This window comes from Mirounga angustirostris, unplaced genomic scaffold, assembly GCF_029215605.1.
Source record: "Mirounga angustirostris isolate CCGP_5_RB_7025 unplaced genomic scaffold, mMirAng1.0.hap1 SCAF_15, whole genome shotgun sequence".
Taxonomy (NCBI): Eukaryota; Metazoa; Chordata; class Mammalia; order Carnivora; family Phocidae; genus Mirounga; species Mirounga angustirostris.
This window is the reverse complement of record NW_026991723.1, coordinates 6,560,826-6,575,583: the sequence shown is the minus strand read 5'-3', so window position 1 is coordinate 6,575,583 and position 14,758 is coordinate 6,560,826. Positions and strand designations below refer to the sequence as shown.

Here is a 14,758-nt window from a genome sequence, read left to right as displayed (position 1 = left end):
AAGGGGAGTAGTGAAGTTGGAAGGTGGTCTAAGGACAGTTGTTCCGACCTAAAGAAAATCACAAGCCTCTTATCAGGCAGCGAAGGCAGCACCTTCTGTACCAGCAACCATCCCCCAGACAGCACTTCCTGGCTTGGGGACTATTAGTGGCCTCGGGCCGCCGTAACAAACTATTACAATCTGGGTGACTTCAAATAACAGGAATTTCTTCACTCACAGTTCTGGAGGCTAGAAGTCCAAAATCAAGGTTTCAGCAGATTTGGTCCCTTCCGAGGGAGAATCCCTTCCAGATGCCTCTCTCTTTGCTCTGGTGGTCCTCGGCATTCCCTGCTTGTAGATGCATCCTCCATCTTCACCTGCTGTTGTCCCTGGGTCTCCGTCTTCATGTAGCTATCTTCATGGAGGGACATCCCTCATATTGGATGAGGGACCCACCCTCCTGCGGTATGACTTCATCTTAACCAATCACATCTTCAATAATCCTATTTCCAAATAAGCTCACACTCTGAGGTACTGGAGGAGGACTTTAACATATCTCTTTTTTGGGGTGGAGGAGACAAAATTCAACCCATAAGAGAGACCAAAGGCTGAAGGACCTGCAGCAGGTGGACCTGGAGGAGTTGTGGAGGTTACTTGAAAACCCCTGCCAAAACAGTGGTCTTGTTAATTCTATAGGGACAAGTGTCTAAACTCTGAGGCTTTATAAAATCCCATATTTGTATATATTGTTCCGTTGTGGGGATTTTGGTGGCAAGTAATACAAATGAACTTATATAAGCCAGGGCCGTTTTGGTTGCAGGGGATGGAAACCCAATTCCAGCTGGGTTAAACAAAGACAAAAAGAAATCTATTGGCTGACATAGCTGGACATTCTAGAAATGGATCTGACTTTAGGCAGGATGGAATCTAAAGCTTCATGTCTTCAGAGGTGTCTCTGTCTCGGTCTCTCTCTCTCTTCCTCCCGGCAAGCTCTCTTCACAAAGAGGGTAAAATAGTGGCTGAGTGTCCCAAGCTCACATTGTCTCAGTTCAGCCACCTTAGCAGAAAAAGAACTTCTTTCCAGCTCCCTCTATCAGTTCTAGTGAAGACACTGATTGGCCTTGCTTGGGTCCTGTGCCCATACGCAAGCCAGTCATCGTGGCCAGGGAAACAGGGTGCCCAGCTCGGCCAGCCTGGATTATGCACTCACCCTTGGGAGGAGAGTCCATGGTGGGTTGTCCTACTAGAACCTCATGAAAATTGGGGCAGGGATTTCTCAGGGAAATCTACAGAGGGAGTAGGGAAACACAGTGTTAGACATTACAGCGCTATACTCCACTATGTAAGTCAAGTCCGTTTAAAGAAAACGGGGAATTTGTTATAAGGATGCAGGGGTGTCTCACGGAATGCAAGGCAGGCATAGAGCTGGGCCTCTGGAGGGAACCTGAAGTAATCGGGCCCAGGCAGCTCCTTTCTGCTGAGATGCTACAGTCTTCTCTCTCTGAAATCCCCCTTTCTTTGCTTCGTAGTCTACCCTGTGGGAAGAAAGTGGTTTCCCTACACCCTCCCAGTTTTTAATCTCCTTCATTCAAGGAACTAGCCCAGTTTAAATTTGCAGGCAAGAAATCTATCATGCTCAGTATATCAATAGTGGTTTTTTTGTTTTGTTTTTTTATTGCTGGGAAGTATTTCATTGTATGAATATTTATATCCTTTCACCAGTTGATGGATGTTGACATTGTTTCCAGTTTGGGACTGTTATAAGAATAGCTCCTTAACCTACTTTTTAACAAAACCCGGGGTAATTCTGATGTAAGTAGACCACATTTTGAGAAACACCACTCTAAGGCTGAAAACTGATACATGAAAACCAAAGCTACATAGCCCAGAAGGCTCTGATGTCAGAAGGTGGATTCAAGAGCTCATGCTCTTCCTTCTTGCATGGTAGACCTAGGCATAGCAGTGTGAAGAGTTGACCAAAGACCTTCAGGACTAATATGGAGCTCTTCCATGACAGTCGGAGGAGGACCTTGAAAACAAGTCATACATTTCAGTTACCAGTTGCTGCATAACAAAATATCCCCAACTTTGGCTTACAAAACAATTATTTCTTCTGATCCTGTGGCAGGGCTGGGTGGTTCTTCTGTTGGTCTTGCCCGGGCTCTCTCATGAGGTCCCTTGCATGCTGGACTCAGCTGGGATGACTGGGACAGCTGGATTTCTCTCTCCATGATCTTTCATCCTCAAGGAGTCTGGACTGGGCTTCCCCACACGACAGTGGCGGTATTCCAAGAGAGAAAGCTGCAATGCTCAAACCCTTATCAGGTCTCCACTTGAGTCGTGTTTGCTAATGTCCACTGGCCAAAACCAAGTCACATGATTAAGAGGAGAGAAAATTAAAAACTAAAACAAAGACAGACATGATGGAGAATATGAACACATGCTGTTCCATAAACAAACTCTAAGTTCTTTCAGCCAATTTTTACTTTTGCTAAGCGCTATGCAAAGGACTGGAGCTGTGTTTCTCAAAATGTGGGTCACCAGAGCATGTGGAATACCCAGGTAGATGGTTAGAAATGGCTGAGAAAAGGGCGCCTGGGTGGCTCAGTCGGTTAAGTGACTGCCTTCGGCTCAGGTCATGATCCCAGGGTCCTGGGATCGAGCCCTGCATTGGGCTCCCTGCTCAGCAGAGAGCCTGCTTCTCTCTCTTCCTCTGCCTGCCTCTCTGCCTACTTGTGCTCTCTCTCTATCTCTCTGTTAAATAAATATATAAAAATCTTAAAAAAAAGAGAGAGAGAAATGGCTGAGAGAGGTGTCTAAGTAGCTGGGCCTAAGACACTGTCCCTGGTTTCATGGTCTTCCTGTAAACTACGGAGGGATATAGAGGTCACTGCCCACCCCAGTGGGGGGCGGGTAGCAGATATATATGCCCTAACCCTACTGTCCTCCCCTTATCACTCCAGTTATAGGACAGAGCCTCTGACTGATAGCACCTGGACGTTCTGCCTGAGAGCTAGAGAGGGAACAGTCCTCAACCAAAGACCGACAGGTGTTGGTGTAGAATATTAAAACCGAACCAATTATTCATTATAATCCTAGAGGCACAGAGTGCCTGTTATTCCACTAATCAAAGTACAAGTTCCACTGAAAATACACAAGACTACTGTCTTGCTAATACCCTTCCATTCAGAAATGAAGGTTGAGGACCAGTCTTTCTTTGCATTTCTGAAGGGGCCTCCTAACTGATCTTTGGCTCCAATCTTGTTTCCCTCCAGCCCACTTTCTGCACCTCTGAGTAACCTTTGTAATACGAATATGATGATTAACTTTGTGAGAATAGAGATGGTGTCTTTTACTCTCTATTGTACCTTCAGCACTTAGCAAGGCCTGTACATTGTAGGCACCTAGTCAATATGTATTGACTGGATGTTATTGGAAATTCCCAGCTCATGGACAGGTTATAACCCAAAAGGTTTCTCTTGTGAAGAGGCCCTTGGAATTTGGAATGTGCTTGGCCATCATAATGGGAGGTGGTTTTTAGCTTGTTAAACTAGCTTATAAAAACTAAATTCACTCACGATGTAGCCTAACCTTGGTCCCAGCTTTCCTGGTTCCTTGAGCAGGACAGCGTAAGATGAAGGAGGGAGGAAGAAGAAATGGGAGAAGGATAAGCCTTAGTAGGCATTTGGAATTGGATAATTTGTCTCTAGCATCTTCCTTTCCCACTTCCATTTTTGTACTTCTCTGTCCCTGTATGAATGTCTACTCTGTACCTGTTCATCATGCCCTCCTCCAGTGACATGCAAGCCCCTCCCCACCAAAGGTCTTACCCTCCCTATACTGCCAATCACAGTCCTATTCCCAGTACAAGTAATTTCAAGTATTAAGAGGAAAGTGCCCCCATTGAATAAATTCACACTTCAGCCTTACTAGAGATATTTCCAATTTTCTAAAATGAGTGTGCATTGAATGAGTGTTTAATGACTGGGATTCACTGTGACAAAATAAAATGAAAAAAAAATACGGTGAAAGATATTTTGGAGCATGTACTCTCACCAACTGTAAAGACTTTTTTCAAATTCTCCCTCTAGGGCTAATCATCTGGATTATTTTGGGGTTTTATAATAACTGTAGGTGCTTTAAAGATCCTTCCCTGCTTTTTTTCCCACACGATTATTCCCATAGGCCTGGTTGAGGAGTGGACGTGTGAGGGAGTGCAGCTGTGGGTAGGAAGGCCCACAAAGTGGACGCTTCTTTGTCTTTGCTGATTTGCCCCATCCCTGGTGGCTTTGCCCAGCAACATGCACTTTTCAGCTTGCTCTGCCTGTGGGGACACTGGAACCAAGCCCAAGGTCATACTGTGGTCAGTACTCAAAGAGCAAGAACCAGGACAATTGCAGGGAATTTCTAATCAGACAGTCTGGGGATTTCCATCCTAACATTTGTATTCTCTTTAATTTTGTGTTATTCAAATATGCTCATATTTGGCCACCACAAAGAACTCTGTGACTAGGGGATTTCTGCTTTTACAGCTTTAGGAAACAAATTGGATTAGAAGGGATTAAAGCAATACTGGCCCAACTTCACAGAGATATTTAGAAGAAAGCACATCTTCTGGCTGCTTAGTCTATGGTTTGGTGTTATTGTTGTTGTTGTTAAAAAGTAGATGCTTTGGGTGCCTAGGTGGCTCAGTTGGTTAAGCGACTGCCTTTGGCTCAGATCATGATCCTGGGATTGAGTCCCGCATCAGGCTCCTGGCTCAGCGGGGAGCCTGCTTCTCCCTCTGACCCTCTCATGCTGTTTCTCTCTCTCTCTCAAATAAATAAATAAAATCTTAAAAAAAAAAAGTAGATGCTTCATATCACCTAAAATATAAGGCTTGCCTTAATAAGCTTGAAGATTACTTCTTCCTTCTTGAGTCAGAAAAAAATAATTTATATTTGTAGCATTTTCCCATTGACCTGAGGTAGATTTCTCAAAGTATGTTGTTCCTTTGAACACTAGTCAATTTTTAAAAGGGTTTCAAACACAAAGGTCTACTCTCTGCCATCTTGGAGACTTACAGTGCACATTAGCATATTAAAGGTTCTGGGAAGTTCTGTGGCAGTAAATTAAGATTTGTTGAACTCAGCAATCTCCAAATTTATTTGGTTAGGAATTCCCTTCTGGGGGCGCCTGGGTGGCAGTCTGGTTAAGCGTCTACCTTGGGCTCTGGTTCTGGGATGGAGCCCTGAGTCAGGCTCCCTGCTCAGCGGGGAGTCTTCTCCCTCTTCCTCTGCCTCTCCCCCTCGCTTGTGTGCTCTCTCTGTCTCTCTCAAATAAATAAATTTTAAAAATCTTAAAAAATAAAAATGAATTCCCTTCTTTCCTTTTCCTTTTTGTGAAACACCATTACCAAGTAATATGCTTTGAAAAATAGTGGATTAAGGTAAACAGAATTGAAAATCAATCTACAGTAGGCCGGTAATTTTCTCCTGAGATCAAGAACTTTTTATTGCTTTGGCTATGTTCTCTACTATGGATGATACGATAACATCACAACTTGCATCTCTGGGAAGGCTTTGACTTAGGTTATCTCAATGATGTTCTCTTACTGCACAAAAGATGCCTTGGTGTGTGGGGAACAGATGTCAAGTCTCAGGTGCACATAAGGGTAATATTTCTGTTTCTTTACAGTCAGTTTCTAAATTCAGTACTTGATGTCTTATAACTTTGTTTTGCTTTTTTTTTTTCTCCAAGATTATTTTGGCTAATTCTACAAGTTTTTCATTTGCATATAAACTTTAAAACTGGATTGTCAATTTCTACAAAAATTAGCCTGTTAGGATTTTTTTATTCTGATTACACTGAATCTGTTGGCCAATTTGGGGAGGACTGATGCCTTAACAATGCTGAATTTTCCAATCCATGAACATGGTTTTGATATTGTGATATAATGAATATCTATTTGGTCTTTGTCCCTGGTTCCTGCCACAAGAACTTACCTGAGTCATAAGTGTCTTTCTGTATGCTAATGAGATGGACTAATGGCTGGGGACCCCAGGGGAGCTTCAGAATGGGGATGTGTTGCCAGAAAGATCAAGTCATGATTAAAGGGTTGGAAATTTCAGCCTCCCCCCACCTATATCTGACATCCAGGGAGGGGAGAGGGGCTAGAGGTTGAGTTAATCACCAATTGCCCGTGATTTAATCAATCATGCCTATATAATGAAACCTCCATAAAACCCCCTAACTATGGGGTTTGGAGAACTTTCAGATTAGTGAACACATCTATATGCCAGGAGTGTGCTGTACTCCCAACTCCCTGGGGACAGAGGTTCCTGTACTCAGGACCCTTTTGGACCTTGACCTATGTATGTCTTCATCTGGCTGGCCATTTGTATCCTTTATAAGAAACTAGTAATAGTAAGAAAAGTGCTTTCTGGAGTTCTGTGAGCCATTCTAGCAAATTATCAAACCTGAGGAGGGGTTTGTGGGAACTATCAATTTGTAGCAGGTCGCTCAGAGGTATGGGAGCCCTGGGACTTTGATTAGTGACTGACCACTAGGCTGTGGTTTGATGCTAACTTTGGGAATTTAGTGTCCTTATAAGAAGAGGAAATTTTGACACAGATGGCCCTCTACAAGACAAGGAGAAAGACATCAGAAGAAACAAATGCTATCAACACCTTGCTCTTGGACTTTTAGCCTCTAAAATTGTGAGACAACAAATTTCTGTGGTTTAAGCTATCCAGTCTGTGTTATGAAAGCCCTTGGCTTCACCTATCATCTATATGGTTATTCCTCTCAATGTTTTCATCTCTAGTCCAAATTTTGCTCCTGAGATCTAAATCCATGTATTCAACTAACCACCTACTTGACCTCTTCACTTGAGGTAGGGTCCAAGAAGACTAGCCAAGGCTACAAGTATTGAAGAGAGACCTTAGCTGTTGTCCATGAAGAAAAAGGCAGAGTTTAGACATGGAGCTCACCTAAGTTAATTGCCTGATCAAACAAAAAAGATCAACACTCTTTAGAGGAATATAACAAAATCAAGAGCCTCTACAAGGTTCATAGTGTCCACATAAAATCCAAAATTTCTAGGCTTCCAAAGAAATAGGAAAATGTGATTCTATACTAAGAAAAAAAGAGAATCAATGTACACCAACCTTAAAATGACTCATGTTGGATTTAGCTGATAAATATTTTAAAACAGCTATTAGAACTATTATAGTAACTCATGGAGATAAGGAAATGTGCTCATCATTATAGAACAACAGATGGAAAATCTCAGCAGAAATAAGAAATTATGAAATAAAGCAAAATAGAACTTCTAGAACTAAAAAATGTATTATCATAAATTGAAATGTATTGGACATCTTAACAGCAGAATAGAAATGGCTAAAGTAATTACCATGGAGATATAGCAATCAAAACTATCCAATCTGAAGGAAAGAGAGGAAAAAAAAAAATATATATATATATTTTTTTTTTTGCGAGAGAGAGAATGAGAGACAGAGAGCATGAGAGGGAGGAGGGTCAGAGGGAGAAGCAGACTCCCTGCTGAGCAGGGAGCCTGATGTGGGACTCGATCCCAGGACTCCAGGATCATGACCTGAGCCGAAGGCAGTCGCTTAACCAACTGAGCCACCCAGGCGCCCGAGAGGAAAAATATTTTTAAAATGAATTAGTCATAGGTACCTGTGGAACAGTATCAAAAGGTCTAACATCGGTAATTGGAGCCCTAGAAGGAGAATAAAGAGAAAACAGGACCTAACATTTATTTAAAGAAATAAATAGCAAAAATGTCCCCAAATTTGGTAAAAGACATTATTTAGAGATTCAAGAACTCCAATCAGGATAAATACAAAAAAAAAAAATCATGTCTAGCTATATCATAGCCAAACTTTGAAAACCAAAAATAAAGAGAAAATATTGAAAGCATTCAGAAGAAAATGATACATTATATACAGAGGAACAAAGATTCTAGTGACTGTGGACACATCGTCAGAAATCACGGAGGCCAGTCATCTTAAAGTGCTGAAAGAAAAAAAAAACAAATGTCAACATAGATGAATACAAATGACAACTATAGCATTAAGAACAAAGGAGGTAAGTGGACATATAGAGTTATAAGAATCACACATTTTACATAAAGTAGTATTATATTAAGTCTAAATAGAGTTAAGAGAAGTTTGGGATGTCTGTTTAATTTCTAGGGCAATCACTAAGGAAATGATGCAGAGAAGTATATGTAAGAAGCCAATAGATGAATTATAATGGAATTCTAGAAAGTATTCAATTAACATAAAAGAGGGCAAGAATAGAGGAAAAGAGGTACAATAGACAAGGCAACAGAAAATAAACCACAATCTTCATACAACTGGAATACCGGTCAGTGATAAAAAGGAATGAGCTACTGATCCATGTGCCAACATGGATGGATCTCAAAAACATTATGGTAAGTGAAGGAAGCCAGACACAAGAGATTACTGTGTTTTGATTTTTAATGAAATTTTGATTTAATGAAATTTTAGAACGGGCAAAAAACTAATCAGTAGTGAAAAATAATCAGAACAGTGGTTGCCTCTGGAGTGTTGGGGAGTAAAATTGTTGAGAAGTTGCATAAAGGAACTTTCTAGAGTGATGATAGTGTTCTGATAAGGTTAGGTCACACAGATGTGTATTTACCAAACACATCAAATTGTACACTCAGATACGTGCATTTCAATCCATGTAAATTTTACTTCAAGAAGAGCCATAGGATGTGACGGCTCTCCAGCTGCAACATTTGTCACCCAACTGATCACCAGGCTTGATTCGGCTGATTTGGCTGGTGAGGCGGGTGTCCCCCTCCTCCCTCACTGCTCCATGTGCGTCCCTCCCGAAACTGCACTCTGTCAAAGAGGATGACCTTCCCTGATAGAGGACAACCGTTTCTAGGTCCAGGGTATACAAGTAGCTATGCTCCTCTACTCCCCAAAGCTCCCCAGGTCCATTTGTAGGAGAATGTAGGGTAGTTAAGCTTCTGAGACTCCAGACACATCCAAATGAGGCGCTGCATGTGGCAGTCTGCCTTTCTTTAAAAAACAAAAGAAAGAGTGGTAAACAAATATTTAATTGATAGTATGCATGCTGAAGGATTTAAAGGTTAAATATGCTAATTTCTGCAACTTACTTTGAAATGCATCAAAAAATGAGATGGATTGGTTGTGATGTGATAAACAAAATGCAATCCAGCATTAACTAGAGGACCCAGGTGGTGGATATATGAATGTAAAATGTGCAGTTCTTTCAACTTTTCTATACATTTGGACATTTCCGAAATAAAGTATTGGACAAAATTAACAGACCTCCAAGCTGTACTCATTATCACTTCTTACTTCCTTCAAGCCTATTGGTTTCATCCAAGGGCACCATCTTTGACCCAATTGTACAAGTCACAAGCCTGGGGTTGTTCTTTACTCCCCTCTTTGCCCATCCCTCAGATCTAAATTATCAGCAAATATTGTAGGTTACATTTCCCATACATTTTTCTTGTCAGTGTACTTCTTTTTTGGTCATAGCTGCCAATCTCGTCCCTTTCATCATCATCTGTCACCTTGACTACTGCTTGTGCTTCCTAACGTGACTTCCAGCATCCGCTACTGCCCCTTTCCACTTTCCACTGTTACCCCTTGTCAGAATTTTTTAGTGCAAGTACATTACATCACTCCTGCTTAAAATTCTCGTAGGGTATTCCATCACCGTTAGGCTAAAGCTTGAAGGCCTTTATATGGCTTAGGAGGCCTCTTTCTATTTTTTGGCTTCATTTCATCCTATTCTCCACTTCATTCTCTCAGCTCCAGCTCCACTGGACTCGTTTCACTCCCAGTATGTCTGATGTATGCTCTTTCTTCTGCCTGGAACAGCCTTCCTCCTCCATTTTCTGTCTTCTGGCAAATGTCTCCACATTCTTCATGTTTCTATTTAAATGGAGGCCTCTTGCTCCCAGAATAGGTTAGACCCCCTTCCCTCAGTAGAAAGTACTCTTTCATAGCCCTTATTACATCACCATTATATCATTACATTCCCAGAACTTAGCACAGTAGGCAGATAATACGTGTTCAAGAATTATTTGTGGTATGGATGGTTGAATGGGAGATGGTTATTATGCGCTCTCAATTTGACTTAGAGGGCTAGTTTAGGAAAAAGAGCATGTTTTCATACACTTGAGGGAGTATGTATCAACACATTCTGGATTGCAGGTGTCAGACACCAGGATCAAACTAGTAAACAATGAGGCTTTTATGGGTAGATGGCTAGAATAGTGTAGATTTCAGGTGCAGTGTGATCAGGGTTTTCAGTCCATTTCTTTTCAACCATCTTGTTGGCTCTTCTCATATGTTTGGTCTGTCCTCAGGCTTGTTTCCCTCATGGTTTCAAGATGGATGCCAGCAGCAACTGCAGCTTCTTTTCACATTTAGCAAGAAAGAGACACTGGCTTCTCACCGCTCTCTCTTAAGGCCAAGAAAGAAATTCCCCAAAGTCTACATCGACCATCTCCTTGTGTCTTATGTGCCGAAATGCAATCATGTTCATTCCTGAGCCAATCACTGGTTGGCTTGTACTGTGGGTCCACCTCTGGGATCAGATTCCTTCAGTTATGAGTGCTGCATGAGGAGGGGGTAGAGACCGGAACAAAATTGAGTTTCTCTTAGGAAGAATCAAGGGGAGAACAGATTCTGGCAAGACAACCAACAATATCCACCTCTGTGTATTATGCTCTAAGAAATTGCCTTGCTCTTTTTTTTCTTTTTTGTATAGATCATTGCATTATGTGATTGAGATTATGTTGGATCCTGTACTGATAGTTGAAAGAGATAACTTGTGGCCCACTCATAGCAAGTGCACAAAATACTGTGATATTTTTAGATTAACTTCATTGCTGCTTCCTGTTTATGCTCTTACTCTTATTTTTCTTTTACCTTATCTTTCTGGTCCATTTCTAATTCATCTGTATGGAAGTACCGATTTTTTATAGCTCCTTCCTGCCAGCAATAGACAGAAGTTAGTTGGTGCCACCAGCATGCCATAAGTTTCTCATTTTACCGCCATTCCCTTTTGGAGTGTTCTTCTTTTGCTAATATTTAGAGAAGATACATAAATGTGGGTTTTTTTAAATGATGGAAATCAAGATGAACTAATAAAATCTAATTTCATTTTGAACTTATTGAAGAGAGCACTCTAGGTAGAAATTATCTTTAAAAGATTAAATTGATCTGCTCTCATTATGAAGGAATGGCCTTGTCCTTACTCTTGCTGTAAATTGTGTATTACACGGTTTTGTTGTTTAAAATATTATGCCCTGTGACCTTTTGGCAAAAAGTAAAGTTAGATTCCTTCCTTATTCCATATACCCAAATAAGTTCTGAGATTGAAATATAAAACCTAAGACCATAACATGGAACCTTAAGGGCATTAGGATAAATGAAATAAGCCAGTCACAGAAGGACAAGTACTTCTATATACATGACTCCATGTATAAGAGGTACATAAAATAGTCAGTCATAGAATCAAAGAGTGGAATGTGGGAAGGGAAAATGGGGGTTGCTAATTAGTTGGCATAAAGTTTCAGTTAAGCAAGATGGATAAATCCGGGTGCCTGGGTGGCTCAGTTGGTTAAGCGACTGCCCTCGGCTCAGGTCATGATCCTGGAGTCCCTGGATGGAGTCTTGCATCGGGCTCCCTGCTCGGCGGGGAGTCTGCTTCTCCCTCTGACCCTCCTCCCTCTCATGTTCTCTGTCTCTCATTCTCTCTGTCTCAAATAAATAAATAAAATCTTTAAAAAAAAAAAAAGATGGATAAATCCTAGAGATCTGCTGTATGGCGTTGTACCTATTGTTACCAATCCAGTATTTACACTTAAAAATTTGTTAAGAGGGTAGATCTCATGTTAAATGTTCTTAGCACAATAAAATTTTAAAAAGATTTAAATGTAAAACATAAGATCATCAAAGGAAATATGAGTGAATATTTAATCTTAGGGAAGGAAAGAACTTTCTAGGCATGATACCCAAGACAGAAACCATACAAACAAACACCGATTGCAAATAATAGCTAACATCTATTAAGGGCTTACTATGGTGCTGGACCACGTGCTGGGGACTTGTGTTATCTCATTTAATCCTCACCTCAATCCTTTGAAGTAGGTATGTTTGCTATCACCCTTTTATGACTGAGAAAAACTGGGCAGAGGGAAGTTAATTACCTTACTTAAGGTCACCTAGCCAGGAAGTGACTGAGTTAAGATTTGAAGCCCAATAGTGGGACTCCAAAGCCTGAAAACCTAATAGGATATGATACAAAATCATATTTACTGTATATACTGGCCATTGCTTCAACACAGGGGTGTTGAGAAAACCAGACGAGTTCTTGTACGTACAAGTGCTTGGAAAACTGTACAGAACTACTTAGTATTGGTGAACAGGGGCTCACCTCACTGCTTGCCAGGGTAGGACCAGGAAGAGCAGCCAAGGTCCAGTCCACCCTGTCCAGCAGCCTCCTCTCTCCTTCTCGCTCTGTCTTCTTCCATTGAAACTGTGCTGGTCAGTTGCCCACATGGAACCGCCGCAGCTAATCAGCAGCACAAGGTACCTCCCCAGTCTTGCCAGAGAACTCAGCAAAGAGCCTGCTTCTTACTCTCTAGGGACAAAGGGGCATAAGTTCTACACCTGAAAGATGGAAGAGAACAAACAGTAGCTCTTAATCACTTGCCTATCCGCCATTTTTCTTTCTGTCCCACTCTTTTTACCCAGCAGGTAGACAAACATGGTTAATTTTCACAGCTTGAATAGAGTTGGGGTAGAGTTGGAATAGGCATTTAGGAGATTGCTAATGTAAGCCAACTTTTAGCTTAGTTTTACAGGAAGGAAGGATTTGTAAATATAATGTTGCTATTGCCAAAGAGTTTGTGGAACATCATATTTGGTGATGTAATTCTGGATGCCATTCACTCCTTCATCTTCCATCCACAGCCATTCTCCAAAATGTTTGTTTTGACTCTACCATTCCTAAAAACGTGAAGGGAAAAGAAACCCCGCCCGTTTCCAAAAGCACGGGTAAATGTGAATCCCTGTGGCTGACAAGGGTTGGTATGGTTGATGAAATTGATCCCGGACAACACTGGAGGTTGGGAATTTCCAAGTCTGCTCCATTCCAGTGGATGAATGAACAGTTGGGAATTATGAGTGGTTCCCCAGTCGGAAGAAGACTGTTGATATTACTGACCACAAAAAGAAAACTATCAAAATTTCCAGTTATTTGTTACTTGAGATTGCTTTCCACCTCTGGGAGATCCACTATTATCAGCACTAGAGGCAGCTTCTCAGGAAAAAAGGAGGAAAAAAGAAAGAAGATGCCACTTTGGAAGACATCATTGCTTCATCCTTCAAATTACCACATGGGGAACATGCAGCCATTTCCTTGTTAGGAAATTCTGTTCAAAGCATCCTGTGCTTCTCCACTTGCAGACTGGAACTCCCTGAGAGCTAGACTGACAGACCCATCACCTGATGGTAGGTCGCTCCCGTAGGCTGTGAGGAAAAGCAGCAGAACTCAGAAGTCCGCGCATCCCACGGGTGTTTCTGATGGAGCTCTAAACCCAGAGGCTGAACGGCTAGTACTGGAGTCACAGACTATTTTCTTATTCTTGACACCTTTCTCCACAGGTGATCTCACAACAGGATGGGATTATTTAATTCGTGACTATGTTGTACATGTCTTGGGAAAAAAACAGGACATTGTTGGTGTTGGGATCAAGACTCATTACTGAATGAAATTTAGTAAGTTAAAAAAAAAAGTGTGCAATTCCTACCTTAGGCATAATGCAGTACTCATTTGGAAAATCTGTAATTTGAATAACTGCTTGAAAAGGCAGTACTGAGTGAAGACTAGATTCACCTTGCTTCTGTATCCGAGGAAACTGAGAGAAGGTGTGCCAGTTTGCACAACCTGAGAATCACACGCCATCCCTGAGTGATCCTGTGTTTCAAATAGCTTATCGCAGCCCAAGTGTCGCTGTAAATTATTGAAGATCACTAGCCAGTTCTAAAGGTAGTTACTGTCTGTGACTATGTCTGATTTCCCGGCTTTCGAAGGGGAAGCTGTCGGGTTTATTTATTTCATTAAAATACTTCATAAAATAGAACATTTATTCTGCTCCCTAATTGGAAAGTAATACATGTTCATTGAAGAGCATTAGAGAGAAATGTTAAAAACCACAGGCAGGGGAAATAAAGATCACCTATAATCCTTAGAGGTAACTCCTATTAATATTGTGCTGGTAACATTTGTCTTCCAGTCAATTTTTTCTCTTTTTTATTGTTTAAAAAATTACAACAGAAATATGTGCTCATCATAAAAAAAAAAAAAAACAAACAGAGACAATATAGACAAAATGTGGACATCCCCCTATTATGGGCTGGATTGTGTCCCCCTCAAAATTCTTATGTTGAAGTCCTCACCCCCAGTATCTCAGACTGTGACTGTTTGGACATAGGGTCTTTAAAAAGGGGATTGAATTAAAATGAGGCTGTTAGAGTGGGCCCTAATCCAGTCTGACTGGTGTCCCTAGAAGAAGAGGAAATTTAAACACGTAGAGACACACCAGGGATGCATTCATAGAGAAAAAGCCACGTGAGGACCCAGCAAGAGGTCCTTGTATCTGCAAGCCAAGGAGAGGGGTCTCAGAAGAAACCCCTAGACATCTCGATCTTGGATTTCTAGCCTCTAAAACTGAGAAAGTGCATTACTGTTGGTT

General features: G+C 41.3%; 1 protein-coding gene across 1 annotated transcript in view; it reads left to right on the top strand.

Annotated features, from left to right (window-relative positions):
- Positions 1 to 14,185, top strand: part of RCL1 (RNA terminal phosphate cyclase like 1) — a 90,855-nt gene extending 76,670 nt beyond the window's left edge. Inside the window, exon 9 of the mRNA XM_045882166.3 lies at positions 12,975 to 14,185. Within this exon, the coding sequence (XP_045738122.1) occupies positions 12,975 to 12,999 (25 nt within the window). The 3' untranslated portion in view covers positions 13,000 to 14,185. The remainder of the gene's footprint in view (positions 1 to 12,974) is intronic.
- Positions 14,186 to 14,758: the final 573 nt, after the last annotated feature.